Raw genomic sequence first — 17,772 nt, forward strand, 5'->3', positions numbered from 1 at the left:
TGTTTAATACATTGAGGGCCCTCTGGTCTTATGAACTGTGCTTATTCTAGACTTCTTACAGCCTAAAGAGAACCATTGTCTTAATCTGAAATTCATATGCTTTGCAGTATTGCTCACATCTTCACCTTGTACTGGGGATGAGTAGGCTGTGCGAGTGTGCATGTGTGTATTGGCAGGGTGGTAGGTTTTGGGTGGAGGCCTTCAGTCTACTGTAGTCCCTGCTCAGTATGGAGCTGGAGTGAGGAGGTGCATTTGGCTGGAGAGATGTTACGTGTTCTGTGAGACGGGCAGGCTTAGTTGCTCTTTATTGAGGGTGATCAAAGCAACAGAAGTTCTAGGTCATTCCCCAGACTTCTGTACATCAGTATTAGCCCTTGGAAAGCCTGAAACCTTTTGATAGGAATGGCCATTTGTAGCTGTTAAGTTGGGTGGGTACACAGAGTGCGTGTGTTCAGACGTTTTGGAGTGACATTACAACAAAATGGCTGAGGAATTGGCATCTTCCTTTGTTGTGATTGCATCATTATTTCTGCAGAAATTCTCTGTATGTCTCACTCAGTATTGTAGTAAAGGCTGGTTGGCCACTTAAACACCTCAATCCGTATAGCTTTTAGGATCTTCAGTGATTTGTCTGAACTGTGAACATTGGTGGTGTGTGAGTGTGTGTGTGTGAGAGAGAGGGAGGGTGACTGGGAAGAAGGGAGAAAATTGCTGCCATAGGCTACTGTGTAGAAAGGGAGCACACATGGCTTTGCTAGGTTTTAAAATGCACTTTTTTTCAGTTAAGAGAATCTTTTTTTAATGAACCCATTGTGCTTTTTTAAAAATATTTTTATTTGTTTTATGTATTTGTTTGCCTGCACTGGGTCTTAGTGGCAGCACGTGAGATCTTCTAGTTGTGGCATGTGGGATCTAGTTCCCCGACCAGAGATTGAACCCGGGCCCCCTGCATTGAGAGCCAGAGTCGTAGCCACTGGACCACCAGGGAAGTCCCCGTTAAGAGACTCTTGATACTGACATTGATCTTTAGTGAGAAACCATTTGTTCTTGATTTTCTTCTTTAAAGGACCCAGCATTTGGAGTCAAACATGAAGCTCCTTCCTCTCCAATCTCTGGGCAACCATGTGGGGATGATCAAAATGCTTCACCTTCAAAACTTTCAAAGGAAGAGTTAATACAGAGTATGGATCGTGTAGATCGAGAAATTGCGAAAGTAGAGCAGCAGATCCTTAAACTGAAAAAAAAACAAGTAAGTGTTTGATTTTACTGCTTAGTACGTTCTCGGAATGTTTGTCTCCTTAAAGAAGAGTGTTGAACTTTCCATATTTTTAACTTTAGTTGATGTGCCATTTTAAATTCCACTAGCAGTGTCTGAGGGAGGGTTTCCCTCTCTCTTCTTCAGTGTTTTAAATAGCTATCCTAGTGCATGTGAAGTGGTATCTCATTGTGGTTTTAATTTTAATTTCCTTAGTGACCAGTGATGAATATCTCTTTATGTGCGTGTTGGTCATTTGTATATTTTCTTTAGAGAACTGTTTATTCAGATCCTTTGCCCATTTTTTTTTTAAACTGGGTTGTCTTTTTATTGTTGAGTAAGAGTTCTTAATGTATTCTGAATATTCATATATATGATGTACAAATATTTTCTCTCATTCTGTGAGTTGTCTTTTCACTAACCTGATAGTGTTTGTTGATATACAAAACTGTTTTTTCCTCTGATTCGTTCAAATTCTTATTGAGCATCTAAGGAGATATAAAAGCGATTAAAACATGGTCAAGGAGATAAATCAAATGAATAAGTAATAGAAAGCAAAGTATAAGATTTGCTGAATCATAGCCATCAAACACAAGTGCTTTATGAAGCAGGAGTGAGATTGCTTCCAGCCTGGTGGGTGGTGGTGGGGTAAATCAGGAGAGGGAATTGAGGTTAAAGGAGAAAACTTGGTCTGAATTGCTCGTGATACTCAGCTTGGACTCTGTCTCCTTTTCCTCTCTCCCTGTCTTAATTTATGAGGACTGTTCATCGTGCTTTTTCCTAGACTTGCCTGCAGTTTTACTTTAATGTCTTCTCCAGAACTAGATCCTTTTGGTGTTTTAGGAAGTTTGTGAGTGAGTGTTTGTGTTTTGAGGGCTTCCTAGATGGCTCAAGCGGTAAAGAATCCACCTGCAATGCAGGAGATAGGGGTTTGATCCCTGGGTCAGGAAGGTCCCCTGGACAAGGAAATGGCAACCCACTCCAGTATTGTTGCCTGGAAAATCCCATGGACAGAGGAGTCTGGCAGGCTACTGTATGTTTTGAAGGATTCTTGACTTTTGTTCCTGATGTTTGATGGTTTTGAATCTATTCCATTTTGGTTTGATCTGGTGCCTTTTTCGCTGGAGTGTCTTGTATAGATTTCTTTACTGGAGCTTTTTCTTCAGCTTCCTTTTCATTAGCAAGTTTTGCTTGTTTTCTGTGGAACCTTGCTACCACTTGCAGATATACTCCAGAGTTTCACGTCCTTCTCTTCGTCTTCTTCTGCATCTTCTAAGAGCTGTCCACTAATAACTACAAGCCCTGAACCACTTTTGGACCACAGGTGCCGTTCAGCTCCCCAGGGACAAATTAGCACGGCCAGGGCTGCTTCGTTGGGACCACCTCTGCTCTAGCAGTGTGCGCTTCATCCTTTGCACCAGCCCTGGAACTGACCTCTCTGGAGAGAGGAAAAGGAGACAGAGTCCAAGCTGAGTATAACTGACCTATCTCAAGATAACTGCTCATCTTCATCATTATCCACTTTAAAGTCATCTTTGTTGGTCTTTAGTTGACAACTGAAAGTTGGTTCCAGGGCCCCAGGGGCACACCTGTAGGTGGGAGAGAGGGTGGGCAGAGGTGAGTGACTGTACTTGCAGAGGGCTGTGAGCAGGGTGGAGTCACACCAGGGCAGAAAGCTTTCAGTTTTAACTGTGATGTAGTCCAGTTTATTTTTTCTTTCATCACTTGTGCTTTTGGTGTCATATCTAAGAACCATAATCCTCGTTGCCTAATCCAAGGTCACAAGGATTTATACCTGTGTTTTCTTCTCTGGGTTTTATAGTTTTAGCTCTTACATTTAGGTCAGCATTTTTGGTGAACAGAATTTCTGTAGTTTTTGTATGTGACTACCCTGGGATCATTAAAAGAGTTTATCATCTTTTAAGAAGTTTTATAGTTTCTCATCACATTATTCTTAATCTACCAGAAGTTGAATTTTTATGTCTGCCTCAAGATAAAAGTCAATACTTTTTCCCCCATATTATTAATTTATTAAAAAGTTCATCCTTTTCCAGCTGCACTTTTAGCTCTATTATAAATCAGGTTTGGACTGATTTCTGGGCTTTGGTGTTCTTTGTGGTATTGATGTAGAAATATAGTAGATATCTGGATTTTTGATTTATCTCTTTTCCCTAGTAGTTCTCAGTTTAAAAGAAAATTGGGGTAAAATTGACATTATATAGCATCATGATTTTATATTTACATACATTGCAAAATGATCTCCACAGTAAAGCTAGTTAACTATCTCTCGCTATATATGGTTACAGATTTTTTTTTCTTTTGATGAGAATTTTTAACATCTACTCTCTCAGCAACTTTCAACTATACAATAAACTGTTGTTCAGTATAGTCACCAAACTATGGTCAACTATAGTTTATATCTGCATCCCTTACTTATTTTATAATTGGAAGCTTATACTTTTTGACTCCTTTCACCCATTTGGTCCATCTCTGCCTGCCCCTGCAACCACCAGTCTGTTTGAATCTATGAGCTTGTCTGGTGTCTGTCTGTGGTTTTGTCCCAGGGCTACTTAACTGTGAAGAACAAAATGTGATTTCCTGAAACCTGTTTATTTCTTTCTCTATACCTACTTAATGGACATTCTAAAAGAAGGCCTTCTGAGCAAAGGAATAAAAGGGCATGGTTGGAGACCTCATTAACATGAGAATGATCGTTTGAGGTTGCTTGAGTCCTTTCTGTTCCAAAGTGGAAGTGGAACTCAAAGCTTCCCTCTTGAAGGATTTTTATCCTTTCATTGGGTGTGGTCTGACTTACATGATGAGGAACCTGACTCTCAGTCTTACTTGGAAATGTAGGTAATCTTTTTCCACTGGGCTTTTAGTAGACTTACCACCTTTACCTTAATGCCTTTTGTATTATATCCATGTAGCTGTTTGTTGAGCATTTACTAGGTATCAGTTGGAGTGATGGAAGACAAAAAGCAGTGAACCAAGTTCAGTCCCTACTTACTTCAGTAGGTGATACTCACTGACCATTTATAGTTGTGCTTGACATGTACTGAGTCCTTTAATCCACTCAGAAAGCTGTGTGTTAGGTAGGATGAATATCCCCACTTCACATATGAGGGGTTTGTATACTTGCTCCAGATTGAGGTAAGAACTAGAAAGGGTCGTTGGATCAAACTCCTTGTAAAGGGTGACCCTAGGGCCAAACCTGGGCAGAGTAGTTCACACAGCCTCCTGTGTTGTGGCTGCACACACTAGCAGTTCATGTGCTTTTGAGTTTGCTGCCTCCTCACTGTAGAATATAAAGTCTGATGGGGGAGTGGGGTAGAGGGTGGTGCTGTGCTGAGTTAAGGGTTAACCCTTCAGTGTTCTACCATGCTCTCTCTGCCAGACATTAGCAGGTACTGTGTGTCTATAAGGCAGAACAGCATTATTCCAGGGACACAGAGGGTCCTTGTGATAGAGGCAGATGTAATACCTTCATACATTTAGATTCTCTTACTTAAGTTGTGGTTCAGGTGCCAAGTTTTGTCTGACTCTTTGCAACTCCATGGACTGCAGCACGCCAGGCTTCCTTGTCCTTCACTATCTCCAGGAGTTTGCCCAAATTCATGTCCATTGAGTCAGTGATGCTATCTAACCCTCTCATCCTCTGCCCGCTCCCTTCTCCTCCTGCCTTGTTTTTTCCAGCATAGAGTCTTTTCCAGTGAGTCGGCTTTTCACATCAGGTGGCCAAGGTATTGGACCTTCACCTTCAGCAATAGGCCTTCCAATGAATATTCAGGGTTGATTTCCTTTGGATTTGACTGGTTTGATCTCCTTGCCGTCCAAGGGACTTAATGAGTCTTCTCCAGCATCACAGTTCAAAAGCATCAGTTCGACACTCAGACTTCTTTATGGTCCAGCTCTCACATCCGTAATGACTACTGGAAAAACCATAGCTCTGACTTCTGCTTTTTAAATATGCTGTCTAGGTTCTGTCATAGCTCTCCTTCCAGGGAGCAAGTGTCTTTTAATTTCATGGTGGCAGTCACTGTCCACAGTAATTTTGGAGCCCAGGAAAACAAAATCTATCACTGCTTCTACTATGTCCCCATCTATTTGCCAAGAAGTGATGGGACCAGATGCCATGATCTTAGTTTTTTGAATGTTGAGTTTTAAGCCAACTTTTTTACTCTGCTCTTTTACTTTCATCAAGAAGCTCTTTAGTTCCTCTTCACTTTCTGCCATTAGAATGGTATTATCTGCATATGTGAGGTTATTGATATTTCTTCTAACAATCTTGATTTCAGCTTGTGATTCAGCCAGCCCAACATTTCACATGATATACTTTGTATATAAGCTAAATAAACAAGGTGACAGTATATAACCTTGTCGTACTCCTTTCCTAATATTGAATCAGTCACTTGTTCCATGTAAGGTTCTAACTATTGCTTCTTAACCCACATATAGGTTTCTCAGGAGGCAGGTAAGGTGGTCTGGTATTCCCATCTCTTAAAGAATTTACCAATTTGTTGTGATCCACACAGTCAAAGGCTTTAGCTTAGTGAATGAAACAAAAGTAGATGTTTTTCTGGAATTCCTTAGCTTTCTCTGTGATCCAGGGAATGTTGGCAATTTGATCTCTGGTTCCTCTGCCTTTTCTAAACCAAGCTTGTACATCTGGAAGTTCTCGTTTCATATCCTGCTGAAGCCTAGCTAGCATGTGAAATGAGCACAGTTGTCCAGTAGTTTGAACATTCTTTGGCATTGCGCTTCTTTGGGATTGAAATGAAAACTGACCTTTTCCAGTCCTGTGGCCACTGCTGAGTTTTCCAAATTTGCTGGCATATTGAATGCAGCACTTTAACAGCATCATGCTTCAGGATTTTAAATAGCTCAGCTGGAATTCCATCACCTCCACTAGCTTTGTTTATTGTAGTGCTTCCTAAGGCTCACTTGACTTCACACTCCAGGTTGTCTGGCTCTAGGTGAGTAACCACACCATCGTGGTTATCCTGGTCATTAAGACCCTTTTTGCATAGTTTTGTGTACTCTTGCTGCTGCTTTTTAATCTCTTCTGCCTCTGTTAGTCCTTACTGTTTCTGTCCTTTATCATGCCCATCCTGGCATGAAATGTTCCCTTGATATTCCCAATTTTCTTGAAGAGATCTCTAGTCTTTCCCATTCTATTGTTCGTCTCTATTTCTTTGCACTGTTCATTGAAGAAGGCCTTATCTCTTATCTCTCTTTGCTATTTGATTCCCTTATTATTTTGCTTTAAATTTATCAGAATACGAAAGGGTTTATCTATCAAAAGATGACTTATGCTGTTTAGTTATTAGTCAAAATAAATCTGGTTGGGTTCATTAGGGCCTTTGGGTCCTTAGACCCTTGTTGGTTAAGTGATTACCCTGTAGAATCAGCGAAGCGTTGCTCAGAAGCACGTGTTGTCTCTGGTGAATAATTACTGGTGGGGCTGACGTGCAGCAGATGCCTGACTCTCCCTTTCTGGGTCTCTTAGCAACAGCTTGAAGAGGAGGCCGCGAAGCCTCCAGAGCCCGAGAAGCCTGTGTCCCCCCCTCCTGTGGAGCAGAAGCACCGCAGTGTTGTCCAGATTATCTATGATGAAAACCGGGTAAGTTCACGCCATTCTGTGGCAGCTCAGGGCTTGAAGACCACTGGGCTGTACCTTCTCCAGTTGTCTCTGTTCTGTGGTAATGTTAACTGTATTAAAACCTGCTTTCTGCTATAATTTTTTAATGTTCTTAAATTTTGAAGCTTGGTGCTTTTCTTTACATACTGAAGAAAAGTTGATAGTTGTGTCTTAAATTATTTAATATTTCATATTCATGTTATATGGTATAAATACTTACTTTTAACAGTATAATGTTATCAGCCAAATCTCCTGTTGTATAGTGTTAAGTAAGTGTGTAGCACACAATGCAGCCATTCTGTGGTTTTTCACTTTATAAGCGACATTTGATGCCAAGTACACTGTTGTAGTAGAGAATGTGTCATTGGATGTGGGAATGACTTGCATTATCCAGAACTGAGAGTTGGGGTGTAGTTTGAATTTTAGTTATAAAGTGTGAGGCCACTGACCTTTAGGTAGAATTTTGCCTTTTTAGGTCTATTAAAACAATTTCTTCATGCTTATAATTAAAAAGTGTCCATGAATTTAGGAAAGCTGGACCTCAATTCTATGAATAATTTTGTGATGTTGAAGTTGGTTTTTGACCAGAATCCAGCCCAGGAACTAGCAGTTAAAGGAAAACCAACTTCCCCCTAATGTGAATAGAACCTTGTGACAGAGCTGCTTATCATGGGTCTTCCAGAAGCCCCCGTTGAAGGAAGAATTCGTGCTTTATGTACCGTGTTAGAGAACTGGCTTGTCAGCTAAAGGCTACCGTCAGCAGAAGTTGGGGGTTGTTGTTTCAGTTGTTTGCCCTGTTGTGAGTGGAGTCACCAGAATCAGTGCATCTTACACAGGCAGCCTACAGCCGTATTATCCCAGATCCTAAAGGAAATGGCTTTGAGAAAAGCAGCTGTGAGCTAGTCATTAAGTAAGCATTTACACGAGTGATCTTGGAGTCAGGTGCATGGATGTGTGTGTATAGATGGATAACTGAGTCATCAGACACCCAATACTCAAGATGATGGTAATTGTCACCAGGAGGCAGAAATGTGGGTTAATTACCAGTTTCTTGACTGGGTTCAAAATCAGTCCAATTTATTGGACAGAACAGCTTCCGTGAAGGTGAGTCCAGTGAGGGTGAAAGGCAGTGGGTGGAGTAAGTGATGAGGATCCCTCAGGGCATGCCTGGAGGGTAGACTTTTATAGAAAGTCTCCTGCTTTATAAAACACACTAGAACAATAAAGCACTTCTGTGGGCTGATTGGCTTCAGGTCAATTTGTGACTCAAGGGTAAAGTAAATAAGGATCAGAGCTGGTGATGATGGAAAAGGATTTTATAAAACACTGAATTCTTAGTATGAGTTACTTTTCAAGTATGTTGAATCCAGTGATATTTATTAATTGATTGAATTGCTTAATTAGCCTTCTCTTACAGGCTTAATAAACAGTTCCAGTGTTAGTGGGTTCTGCGGTTGCCTGACTAGGATGTGACAGAGAATCCGGTTTGTGTTTGATTTATGTGTGTGCTCTTTTTCATTAGTTAGTGTGGTACGTGTTCCTCGATGCCCATCAGCAGAGCCGGAAAGCTCCTTGTGGACCTCTTCTTGCCACTTCAGCATTTATACACTCAGCTTGTTACACATTCTGTGTAGAAGAACCTAGCTTGAAATCTGTGTTAATATTAGACTTACAGTGAAGATTGTTTTTAACTCAGTAACCACAGAAATCATCTTTTAAAACAAATTCTTGGCAGAGCTTACCTGGAAGAGATCGAAGCCGGGTCACCTTTAAGGGACCTGGAAGGGAGTGTTTGGCTTCCGGAAGGGCGTTGCGATGTGGTTCGAGGTTCTCCCCGGGATCGCCGTCATGGGCATGTGCTTGTTCATCCCGGAAATGGCCACCGCACACATCCACAGGTTCAGTAACAGGGGCAAGGAAAAAAGGGTTGCCCGTTATTCATATCGGTGGTATTTGATGGAGATAGGCGTGTCTCTGGAGTAAACCGTTTATGTGTCAATGGGTTTGGAGAACATTGATTAAGGAAATGTTTTCCTGGTTGATGAAGAACAACTTAGTTATGCTCTTCTATCCCTGCTAGTAGATTATGCTGTATATTGTGTAGCATGCATTGTATTTTGTAGTGTGTAATAAAAATAAAAAATAAAATCAGAAAACCAAATTCTTTTTGTATCCGCTGTTGCTAGTTGTCTGCTGTGGTGGTGCTTGTGCAGTAGGTCCTAGATGGTAGCAGGGGTCTCCAGGGGGCAGGGTGGAGGTCCTCGGGGGCGGAAGTGGAGCATGCAGCCTTCCTTACTCCTGACCCTGACCCGAACCTTTCTCCTCACCAGCTGCCTTTTGTCAGACCTTTGCCCTATCTGTGCTTTTCATGAATGACCTTACTCATTTTGACTCAGAAGGCAGAGAGCAGTGGTTGGTGACAGGGGTCGTCCCCTTCTTGTTTGTCAGCAGCACATGCTGGTTGCAGCCTAACATGTCTTGAGAGACTGGGGCCATGATCTGAGAGGCGACTTCTTTCTTTTATTTAGGACGTTAATGGGAAGCAGAAAACTGCTCACGCTGATGGTTAGCTTTAAAACTGTCTTAGTGAGAGAACAAGTGCTCTGCATCATAGTTAAACTTGAGGCCAAGATTCATTTAGTCTCTAAACAGACGCTTCTCAACTATTTTTAATAGTGTAATTTGCTGTCACCCTTCCCAGTTGTAGATCCCAAAAATATTTGTCAGTGCTCTAATTTCAGTGTTATAATACATATTGAAAGAGGGGTGTGGAGTGTAGTTTTCAGAAACATTTATGCTTTGGTTGAATGATTTGCAAGTTACTGTGGCACTAGTTTCACTAGAAGAAAGAGATTGACAATAGAGAACGTACTCAGTGCCAATAACCCCTGGTCACTGAGGCCATTGTCCTGGAAACTATTTCTCTCTTTCTGCTACTCTGCAGATTTGGTTAATCAATGAGGAGCCTCAGTCCTGCCTCCTGAGTGTTGGTCTGGTCAGTTGCTTCTCTCTTCCTCCTTTGGCACTAGCTTATTTTAACCCATCACCTCACATAGGTGCTGAATTTCCTTCCTTCAGTCTTTTCTTTCTAATCCGTCCTTCATATTTGAGACCTCCAGTGTGATTTCCAAATAGAACTTTTTGCTAAGTTTCTATTTCTCTCTTTCTCCCAAGTAGCCCAGCCTTTTCATCAGGGCTCACATGCCTGTCTGGCCAGCCTGCGGGCCTGGACTCCTTTCTTAGCACTACCAGAACAGGTGTGAGTGTCCCCTTGATGACAGTGCTTTTTACCCTGTAATGTTGCCCCAGTGCCAGGCGTCCCTGTGTCTTGCTCGTCTTGTCTGTCGAGTGCAATCACTTCAGGACCCAAAGCAAGGATCATTTTCTCTGTGAAGCCTTCCAGGACTCCTTATCCTCCACACCAGAAAGTCAGTCTTATTCATTGTTTGCTTAGGGTCTAGCAGGTACTTGTCACATAATATATTCAGTGTGTGTTTGAGGCATTAATTACTTCTATCTGTAGATTTAGAACAAAGTTATATTATGTAAATGTGAAGGTTTTAAATTAAAATGTTTCTGCCAAACAATTGATAGGTTAATCTGTTCTTAGCAGTTTAGCCAACATTAAGTCAAATATTTAATAAAATTTTGCAAAACTTAAGTCTTGGAATATGCAAACACCTTCTAAATATCAGCTCTAAAATTAATCCTGAAGAGGTAAGTGCTTTTAATTAATAGGATACCAGTAAATATTTGCCATAACATAATTTCCCCCTTGTTTACCAGTATTATTTGTTTACAGTTCCACTTGGCCAGCTTGTTCTTGGTTGAAGAACAGGCTGTAGACTGTATAGTGGTGGAGTGCCTCTAGAAGGCAAATTGAAAAACTGGCAAGTGTAGATTATCTAGAGAGATTATCATTGAAGGTGCTAGATATTTCCAAATTTATGACGTGTGATTATGTTATTTGTGTGTTATTTAATACATGCCTTATAGTTAGTAAATTTGAATTTTCTGGTATGTACGTTTGGCTTTTTGAGAACAGTTGTTCTCAACTGCAGGCTTTTTTGATTGTTATAACTTGTAGCGGGGTGGAGTGCTGGTGGCATCTAATGGATTGAGACTGGGGTACTGCTGAGTAGCTTATAATGCACTGGGCAGTCCCCATAAGAAAGAGACATCTGGCCCAAAATGTTAATGGTACCAAGGGCAATAAGTCTGCCTTAAAATTGTCAATAGAAATAGAGTTCATGCGGCACATTGTATGGGTTGTTACAGTTTTGTATTTGACATTTTTGATAGGTTTATTTTTCATCTCAATAACATTTTGAGTTTCTTGGAGTTCAGAAAGTACATTACACTAGTTTGAGCCTTCTACACTGGTTAAACATACTTCTTTTCACATAATATATGCTAAGTAAATCTTTGACCGATTGACTGATAAAGGAAAAGGAGAATGTTTAAGGGAAAATCTTTCTTTATACTTGGGGATCCTTCTTAATTTCATTCCCACGATGTCTCACATCAGAAGTCCTGGAGAGTTCCTAACTGCAGTGTGTGGACAGTGGGAGTCTGTAGTGGACAGGGAACCCTTGTGACCAGTGAGCACATGCTGGGCAGAGAGAGCTGAGAACCTTGACACTGTTACTGGATATAGAATTCCAGCTTAAACAGCTTGAGTGTCGAATTTTGTTGTATTTCATTTGTCTATTAAAGGTAGATTTCTGCTAGATAGCACTTTGGTCTAGATGATTTAACTTTTGAAAAAGACATGTGGTGTTGGTTTAGTCTCTAAGTTGTGTCTGACTCTTGAGACCTCATGGACTGTAGCCTGCAAGGCTCCTCTGTCCATGGGCTTCTCCAGGTAAGAACACTGGAATGGGTTGCCATTTCCTTCTCTAGGAGATCTTCCTGACCCAGGAATCTAACTGGGGTCTCCTGCAAGACAGAGAGATTCTTTACCAACTGGGCTATGAGGGAAGCCCCAAAAGGCATGTAAAAGTATATAATTCAACATTTATTCACTAATGAATACTTTGAGTAATTCAAACTAGTTTTTCTCTGTTATTAACAAGGTTTTCTTAAAACTAGAGAATATACTCATTAGAAGCTTTTCTTCAAAGATACCAGTTTGGCCTACCATGGTAAAGATTGCCAACTTTATGTTATTTTGTGTTTTTAAATCATCTTTAAAGATATGAAGAGTTGAAGTTTTAAACATGTTTGAGGGATTCATTTCTAATAGTGAATCTCTGCTTCCTCTCCTTGGAATCTTATTAGTAATATCTATTTGCTTTTAAGAACTTAGCAATTCTTTGGGTTTTGCTTTCAAAACACATGTTTAGATTTGACTGATTTGGTGAAGGAGTTATGAAAACAAAATTAGTATTTTAGCCTATCATATGAAAGAAGAATATTTGGAAGTAAGGATAAGTTTGACTATATATTGGCCTTTAGGTAAATATTATTGAATTAGAAGTCATTTTGCATTTAGGTAAAGTAATTTTTACTTATAATATTTTTATCTGTAGAAAAAAGCGGAAGAAGCTCATAAAATATTTGAAGGTCTTGGCCCAAAAGTTGAACTGGTGAGTAAAAAATTTTTTTCGTGTCTAATGCTCTTTTTGAAGCAGTTTTTCTTGGGATAAGGTGGAGTATGGTCGCTTGATTCAGGATGAGAGTACTGTGGCCGGACAGTAAGGGTGATAAGCTTGAAATAATATGCACAAACTTGGGACCTTTGCAGAGGCATTTTCCTGATCATGTTTTTGCCCGAGCAGCTGTTAAATCACTGAGGTAGAAGGAGGAAGAAGTAATAGCAGAAATGGAAAACTCTTTGAATCATCTTGTTAGGGTAATAATGGCATTTAATCCTCCTTTGTCTTTCAAAGTTAAAAAAAAAAATCTATGAGTGAAGCGACTATGGGGTACAGTGGATTTCATTGTTAGCAGATGGGGTGGACAGAGTTATTCAGAGAGGCCAGCTAAGTCTGGAGGTTGTGGCTGAGTGTTTGTGTGTAGACCCATTAGCAGTACTTTACCTGAGCTTCCATTGATGTGTAGGGAGTGTGTCTTTGTCTCTTAGTAGGCAAGTGTACAACATTTTGTTTATAAATGTTTGGTTTATTTTATAGCCACTCTATAACCAGCCGTCAGACACCAAGGTGTACCATGAGAACATCAAGACGTAAGTATTGATCATCTTTGGAGTTCTTGAGTTAAAGACCGTATATTCTATAGAGAGACCATTTTTACATTATCTGCTGACATAGTACTATAATGTAGTGTAGGTGTGTTTTAGATTTGTGTAATTTGCTGTCGTTTTACTATATGTTATCTTCCTCTGGCTTTTTGGGGGTTGGGGTAACAGCTTTGAGTTTCCGAGGCCAAAAAATAAAATAAATGATTGCATAAAACTAGCTGGTTTTATGATCTGCTAGTAAAAAAGGTGGATACTTAACATTGAAATGGCTTACCTTGAGGCTTGAATTTTTTGCCTCCTGTTTTGTCTTTTTTTCAGTGGAGTACCTGCAAGGCGCATGATGAAGTAAGATAATGAAGCTTTTTCATTTAAGACTAGTGATGACACCGTCCCCCACCAAGCCACATCTGCCATTGCAAAGTAGAAGTGCCACGGATCATTTTATCATTATTCAAATCCTATTCTAGGGAAATCCCTTCCATGACTCTTGCTAATGACGGTATTTGTAGACCCTTCTGCCGTTTCATGCCCTGGTGCCTCGGAAGCGCTCAGCCCTCACGTGGGTGCGGAGACTGCTCCACAATGTAGCTGGCTTAGCCTTGCTCCTCCCAGACACCAGGCCTTTCTGGATGCACATTTTGGAATAAGAAAATAAGTGAAAAGAAAACCTAATTTCTTGATCTGATTGAAGTAAGAGAGGAAGCTAGATAGGTATCTTTTTTTTTAAATTATCATATTTTAAGAGAATTTTAGATGAGTTATTCTTAGTTTGTAACAAAAATGTGATATTTCTTCTTTATTATGTTTTATTAACTATAACCAGAACATTATACTTATTTACTAGTACAGTTACTAATGAGCACATTGATATTTATATATATATATATAATTAAAAAAAATTTTTCTTACTGAGAGTATATGCAATAGTTAGCTACTTTGCAGAACTGGTGGCAAATATAATTTGCATGGTAGTATGCATGACAGAAACTGAAATTTGAATGATTTTAACTTTTGTTAAGTAAGTGGTTTATAATAAAAGTCATATACCTAGAATTTTTCTGTGAGATGCTGCTGTGGTCTTTGACAACCCTTAGAACTAGGTTAGGCAAAACATATAAAATATACCTTACTTTGGAACTGTTTAGCTGTTCTAACATTTTTAAAAAGGAGAATAGCGGATAAAAATCTAGTTGGCTACTTTTAATAATTTTTTTTTTCCACAAAGCTTCCATTATGTTTGTGTTCTGTCTTTTCCCTGATAGTTGCTGCAGAGCAGCCCTGTCTGATTTATTTCATATTAGCTATCGTCCTGCTATAGTGTTTAGCACACTATCCTGAGAAGGAGTTCTTCATGTAAATTCTTAGGAACCATTGTAAATTATATTTATTGATTGTCTTTTGCTGTTGAGTAGCACATAATTACAGCGAGAGCAAACTGCATACATGGAAATGCTTCCATGCTTTCCACTGCACACCATCTTGTGAAGTACCGTCTACTCAGCTACGTGTGTCCATACGGATCGTTCAGTAGCTGTTCTGTCATTATCATCATTTGCTTTGTATGAAATAGCAAATGTTCCTTTCAGTAATTCTCTTTAATCTCTTGGCTCCTTTTCCATATAGCCAGCTCCTGACTGTTCATGCTTATTTAAGTGGAGCCAGTGTCAGTGTTAGTCCGGAGTGGCAGATAACCAAAAAAATTACTTCTACTTGCCTTGGCTTTGTATTTATATTTGAATAATCAGCTTGAAATCCTTTCTGGAAGTAGGTGGGGTATAAATATTTATATTTGAACCTGCATGCCATTGTTTTTGAAGGTTACAGTGCTTCATATTTGAAAAGTGAAACTGTTAAGTTATAAGGGAGGACTTGCTGTCCTATCACATTGCCCTCCCCATGACTTCTTAGAGTGGACTGCGTTGTTTCTGTGCCTGAAGAAAGCCTCTGTTTACGGCAGAGTCAGCCCTCTGTGTTGGTACACTCTGAGGAGGCAGGGCAGCGTGGACTTGTGTTAGGAGGTAACTGTGAAAGCTTGGCCTCCTCTCCACCTCCCTCCTCCCAAGAGTGAACCAGGGTGCTTAACCTCACTAGGATTCTTAAGAAGAATCAGTAATTGTTATAACTTGAAAATAATATTTGCCTTATGAATGTAATAGTTGAAAATGAACTCTTTGTGTTAAAGCCTTACTATAGAATGGGAGGAAATTTAGTCCTAATTATTGGAGGAGTCTTGTTTTGCAGGGTGAAAAAATTAGGATTAACTTTGATTATATTGTATATTCTTAAGTGATCTTTGCTTGTTTTTCAGTGTCTCTGAAAACAAAGTGAATGCACTATTGAATTGTACTTTTTCTTAATGTCATACAACCGTATTTTTCTCTTCTAGAAACCAGGTGATGAGGAAAAAACTCATTTTATTTTTTAAAAGAAGAAATCATGCAAGAAAACAAAGGGTGAGGTCCTATCCTTGTTCACTGAAATTTGTTCAGCTTTCCCGTCCGTGCTTCTTCAGGCATTCGCTTTCCCATTGTTAGTGAGAACGGTTCTTGACCACACTTGAGAGCAGGTGCTGATTTGTAACTATAAATGTGACTTAGACATCAATCTGAGTCTAGTAACATTTTGATATCATAAATCACACTTAATATCATCAAATTCTCTTGGTCATCTGTGTATAGCATTTTCATCTAGCCAAAATAAAGAAAATGGTGAGTAGTTTAAAAAAATATGAAAGAGAAGTAGGATGATCTCATTTAGTCTCTTAACCTCAGACAAATTGGGTAAGTTATGGTCATGCCGATGAGGCATCACTGTTCTTTCTTGTTAGAATCTGGGTCAGCTAAAGTTCAGCTTTTTCAAATTCACGGTATTCTTTGTATTTATTATGACTTGCAGTCTAAAAATTTTGTGGTTATAATCTTCATGGAAATTAAGTTACAGAAAATATGATGCCACTGTTCTTTTATAGTGTGTTCGTAATAATTTTAGACTGTTAATTCATTTGAATGGTTTCTTACTGAATAAATGATATATTTTGATTCACATCAGAAATGAACTTGTACCTTGTATTTAAGGACCTGTTAGTTTAATGAATTGTAAGAGTCACCAGCTTTTATATGGTATATAACTCCTAATGTTCTAATCTGGCAGTCTGGGCCTTCAGATACTTTCTTAAATTATCAGTCTTGAATTTTTTTTTTTTTTTTTGGCCAAGAACATACACATATAAATAAATTAGCTAAAGTGTTTTTTTTCTGTCCAGTAATTTTGTTTTAATTATGGTAATTGCTAAATTTGCTGTCCAAAGAGGCAAACATAGAGGTCCAGACTTTGTTCTTATACTTCACCGAGTATTTAGTGATGAACTTTGTATGTTCACTGACTTGCTTCGTAAATACTTGTTGGCAGTTTCCCCTTTTCCAAGAGTGAACCAAGGTGTTTTATCTCACCAGGATTCGTAAGGAAAATCAGTAACAGTGTAATTATAACTTAAAAGTAATATTTGCCTTATAATTGAATGTAATAATTGAAAATGAACCCATGTATTATTCTACAAAGGGAGTAGATAGCCACGTGGCTTTAGCCCTCGGGAGTCTAAGGAGGAACAGGGCAGATGAGGGCACGGGCGATTACTGTATTGTGGTCATCTTGTGGTTCAGGACGTCCAGATGACTGAGAGCACGTAGGGGACAGCTGGCACATAGTGGACCCCAGGAAAACCAGCTGTCTGCCAACTTGTACAAGCTTGGGAAGGGCTGGGAAGTGGAGGGAGCATGACAGGGCAGGGGAGCCAGGCCAGGTTGTGCATGGCCTGAGGGTCAGGAGGGGGCTTGAGGTCAGATGCTGAGGTCATCTGTGAAATGTTTAAGCTGAGGAAGGGAATGTGCATCTAGTTACACCTCAGGGTGCGTGGGAGTCGTGTAGGAAGGAGGCAAGGGGGTGACTTGGCGGTAGAGCCGAATGAAAGTAGATTCAGGCCCAGGAGGTGGACGGGTGTCAAGGAGACAGAGGGAGTATGGGGGACAGCGCTTTCCCTCTCTTCCCTTCCTGGGCCATCTTGAGCCCTTTCACACTTTTCTGTTGTTTTGTACCAACGGTCCTGTGCCCACAGTACAGGGTTCTTTCTTCTCTGTTTAAAGAATGAAGTCACACATTCATTTCTCTAAAAGCATTCATTCTCGATTTCATGTAGTTTACTGGATTTCTTTTTGTCATAGAGTACAACCAATTTCTGCCTTTTCCAGACTGTAAAAATGTTCATTATATGGCATTATTTATAGTAAGAAAAAATTGCAACTAACCAGAACTTCCAACAGTAGGAGGGTGGTCTAAGTTTGAGTGTTTTCTTTGACTGATGGAAAGGTGACAACAAAATGTTAATCTGCTTGCCTTTGGGATTACAAACTATTTACATATTCTATTTCTTATTTTCCTGACAATGAAGACTTAATTGTTATCAGAGTGGCTCAGCATGTAGTTTGTTGATTTGTGTAGTCTTAATGTTGACTAAGAAATCCAGCCATGATAGGCTCTGTGTGTGGATCTTTCATAGAAAACAGCTCCCTGTCTTTCTCTTCTTTCAGATCAAGGACACCTTTTCATTCACAGTTGAGTCATAGGCCAAATGTCCTTCTGACTTAGCCTTAAGAAGTAACCTGTTCTTTTAAAAGTATT

The 17,772-nt window shown here is 39.7% G+C and overlaps 1 protein-coding gene across 21 annotated transcripts in view; it reads left to right on the forward strand.

Moving 5' to 3' along the window:
• Positions 1 to 17,772, forward strand: part of NCOR1 (nuclear receptor corepressor 1) — a 115,230-nt gene that overhangs the window by 31,659 nt on the left and 65,799 nt on the right. For 15 of the 21 annotated variants that reach the window (XM_070774356.1, XM_019980591.2, XM_070774355.1 and 12 more), the window contains exons 5-10: positions 1,067 to 1,249; positions 6,765 to 6,878; positions 12,428 to 12,484; positions 13,031 to 13,083; positions 13,417 to 13,443; positions 15,485 to 15,551. In XM_070774356.1, coding sequence (XP_070630457.1) covers positions 1,067 to 1,249; positions 6,765 to 6,878; positions 12,428 to 12,484; positions 13,031 to 13,083; positions 13,417 to 13,443; positions 15,485 to 15,551 — 501 coding nt within the window. The other 6 variants (XM_070774360.1, XM_070774361.1, XM_070774374.1 and 3 more) reach the window with 2 other exon arrangements.

The sequence above is a fragment of the Bos indicus genome, chromosome 19, assembly GCF_029378745.1.
Source record: "Bos indicus isolate NIAB-ARS_2022 breed Sahiwal x Tharparkar chromosome 19, NIAB-ARS_B.indTharparkar_mat_pri_1.0, whole genome shotgun sequence".
Classification (NCBI taxonomy): domain Eukaryota; kingdom Metazoa; phylum Chordata; class Mammalia; order Artiodactyla; family Bovidae; genus Bos; species Bos indicus.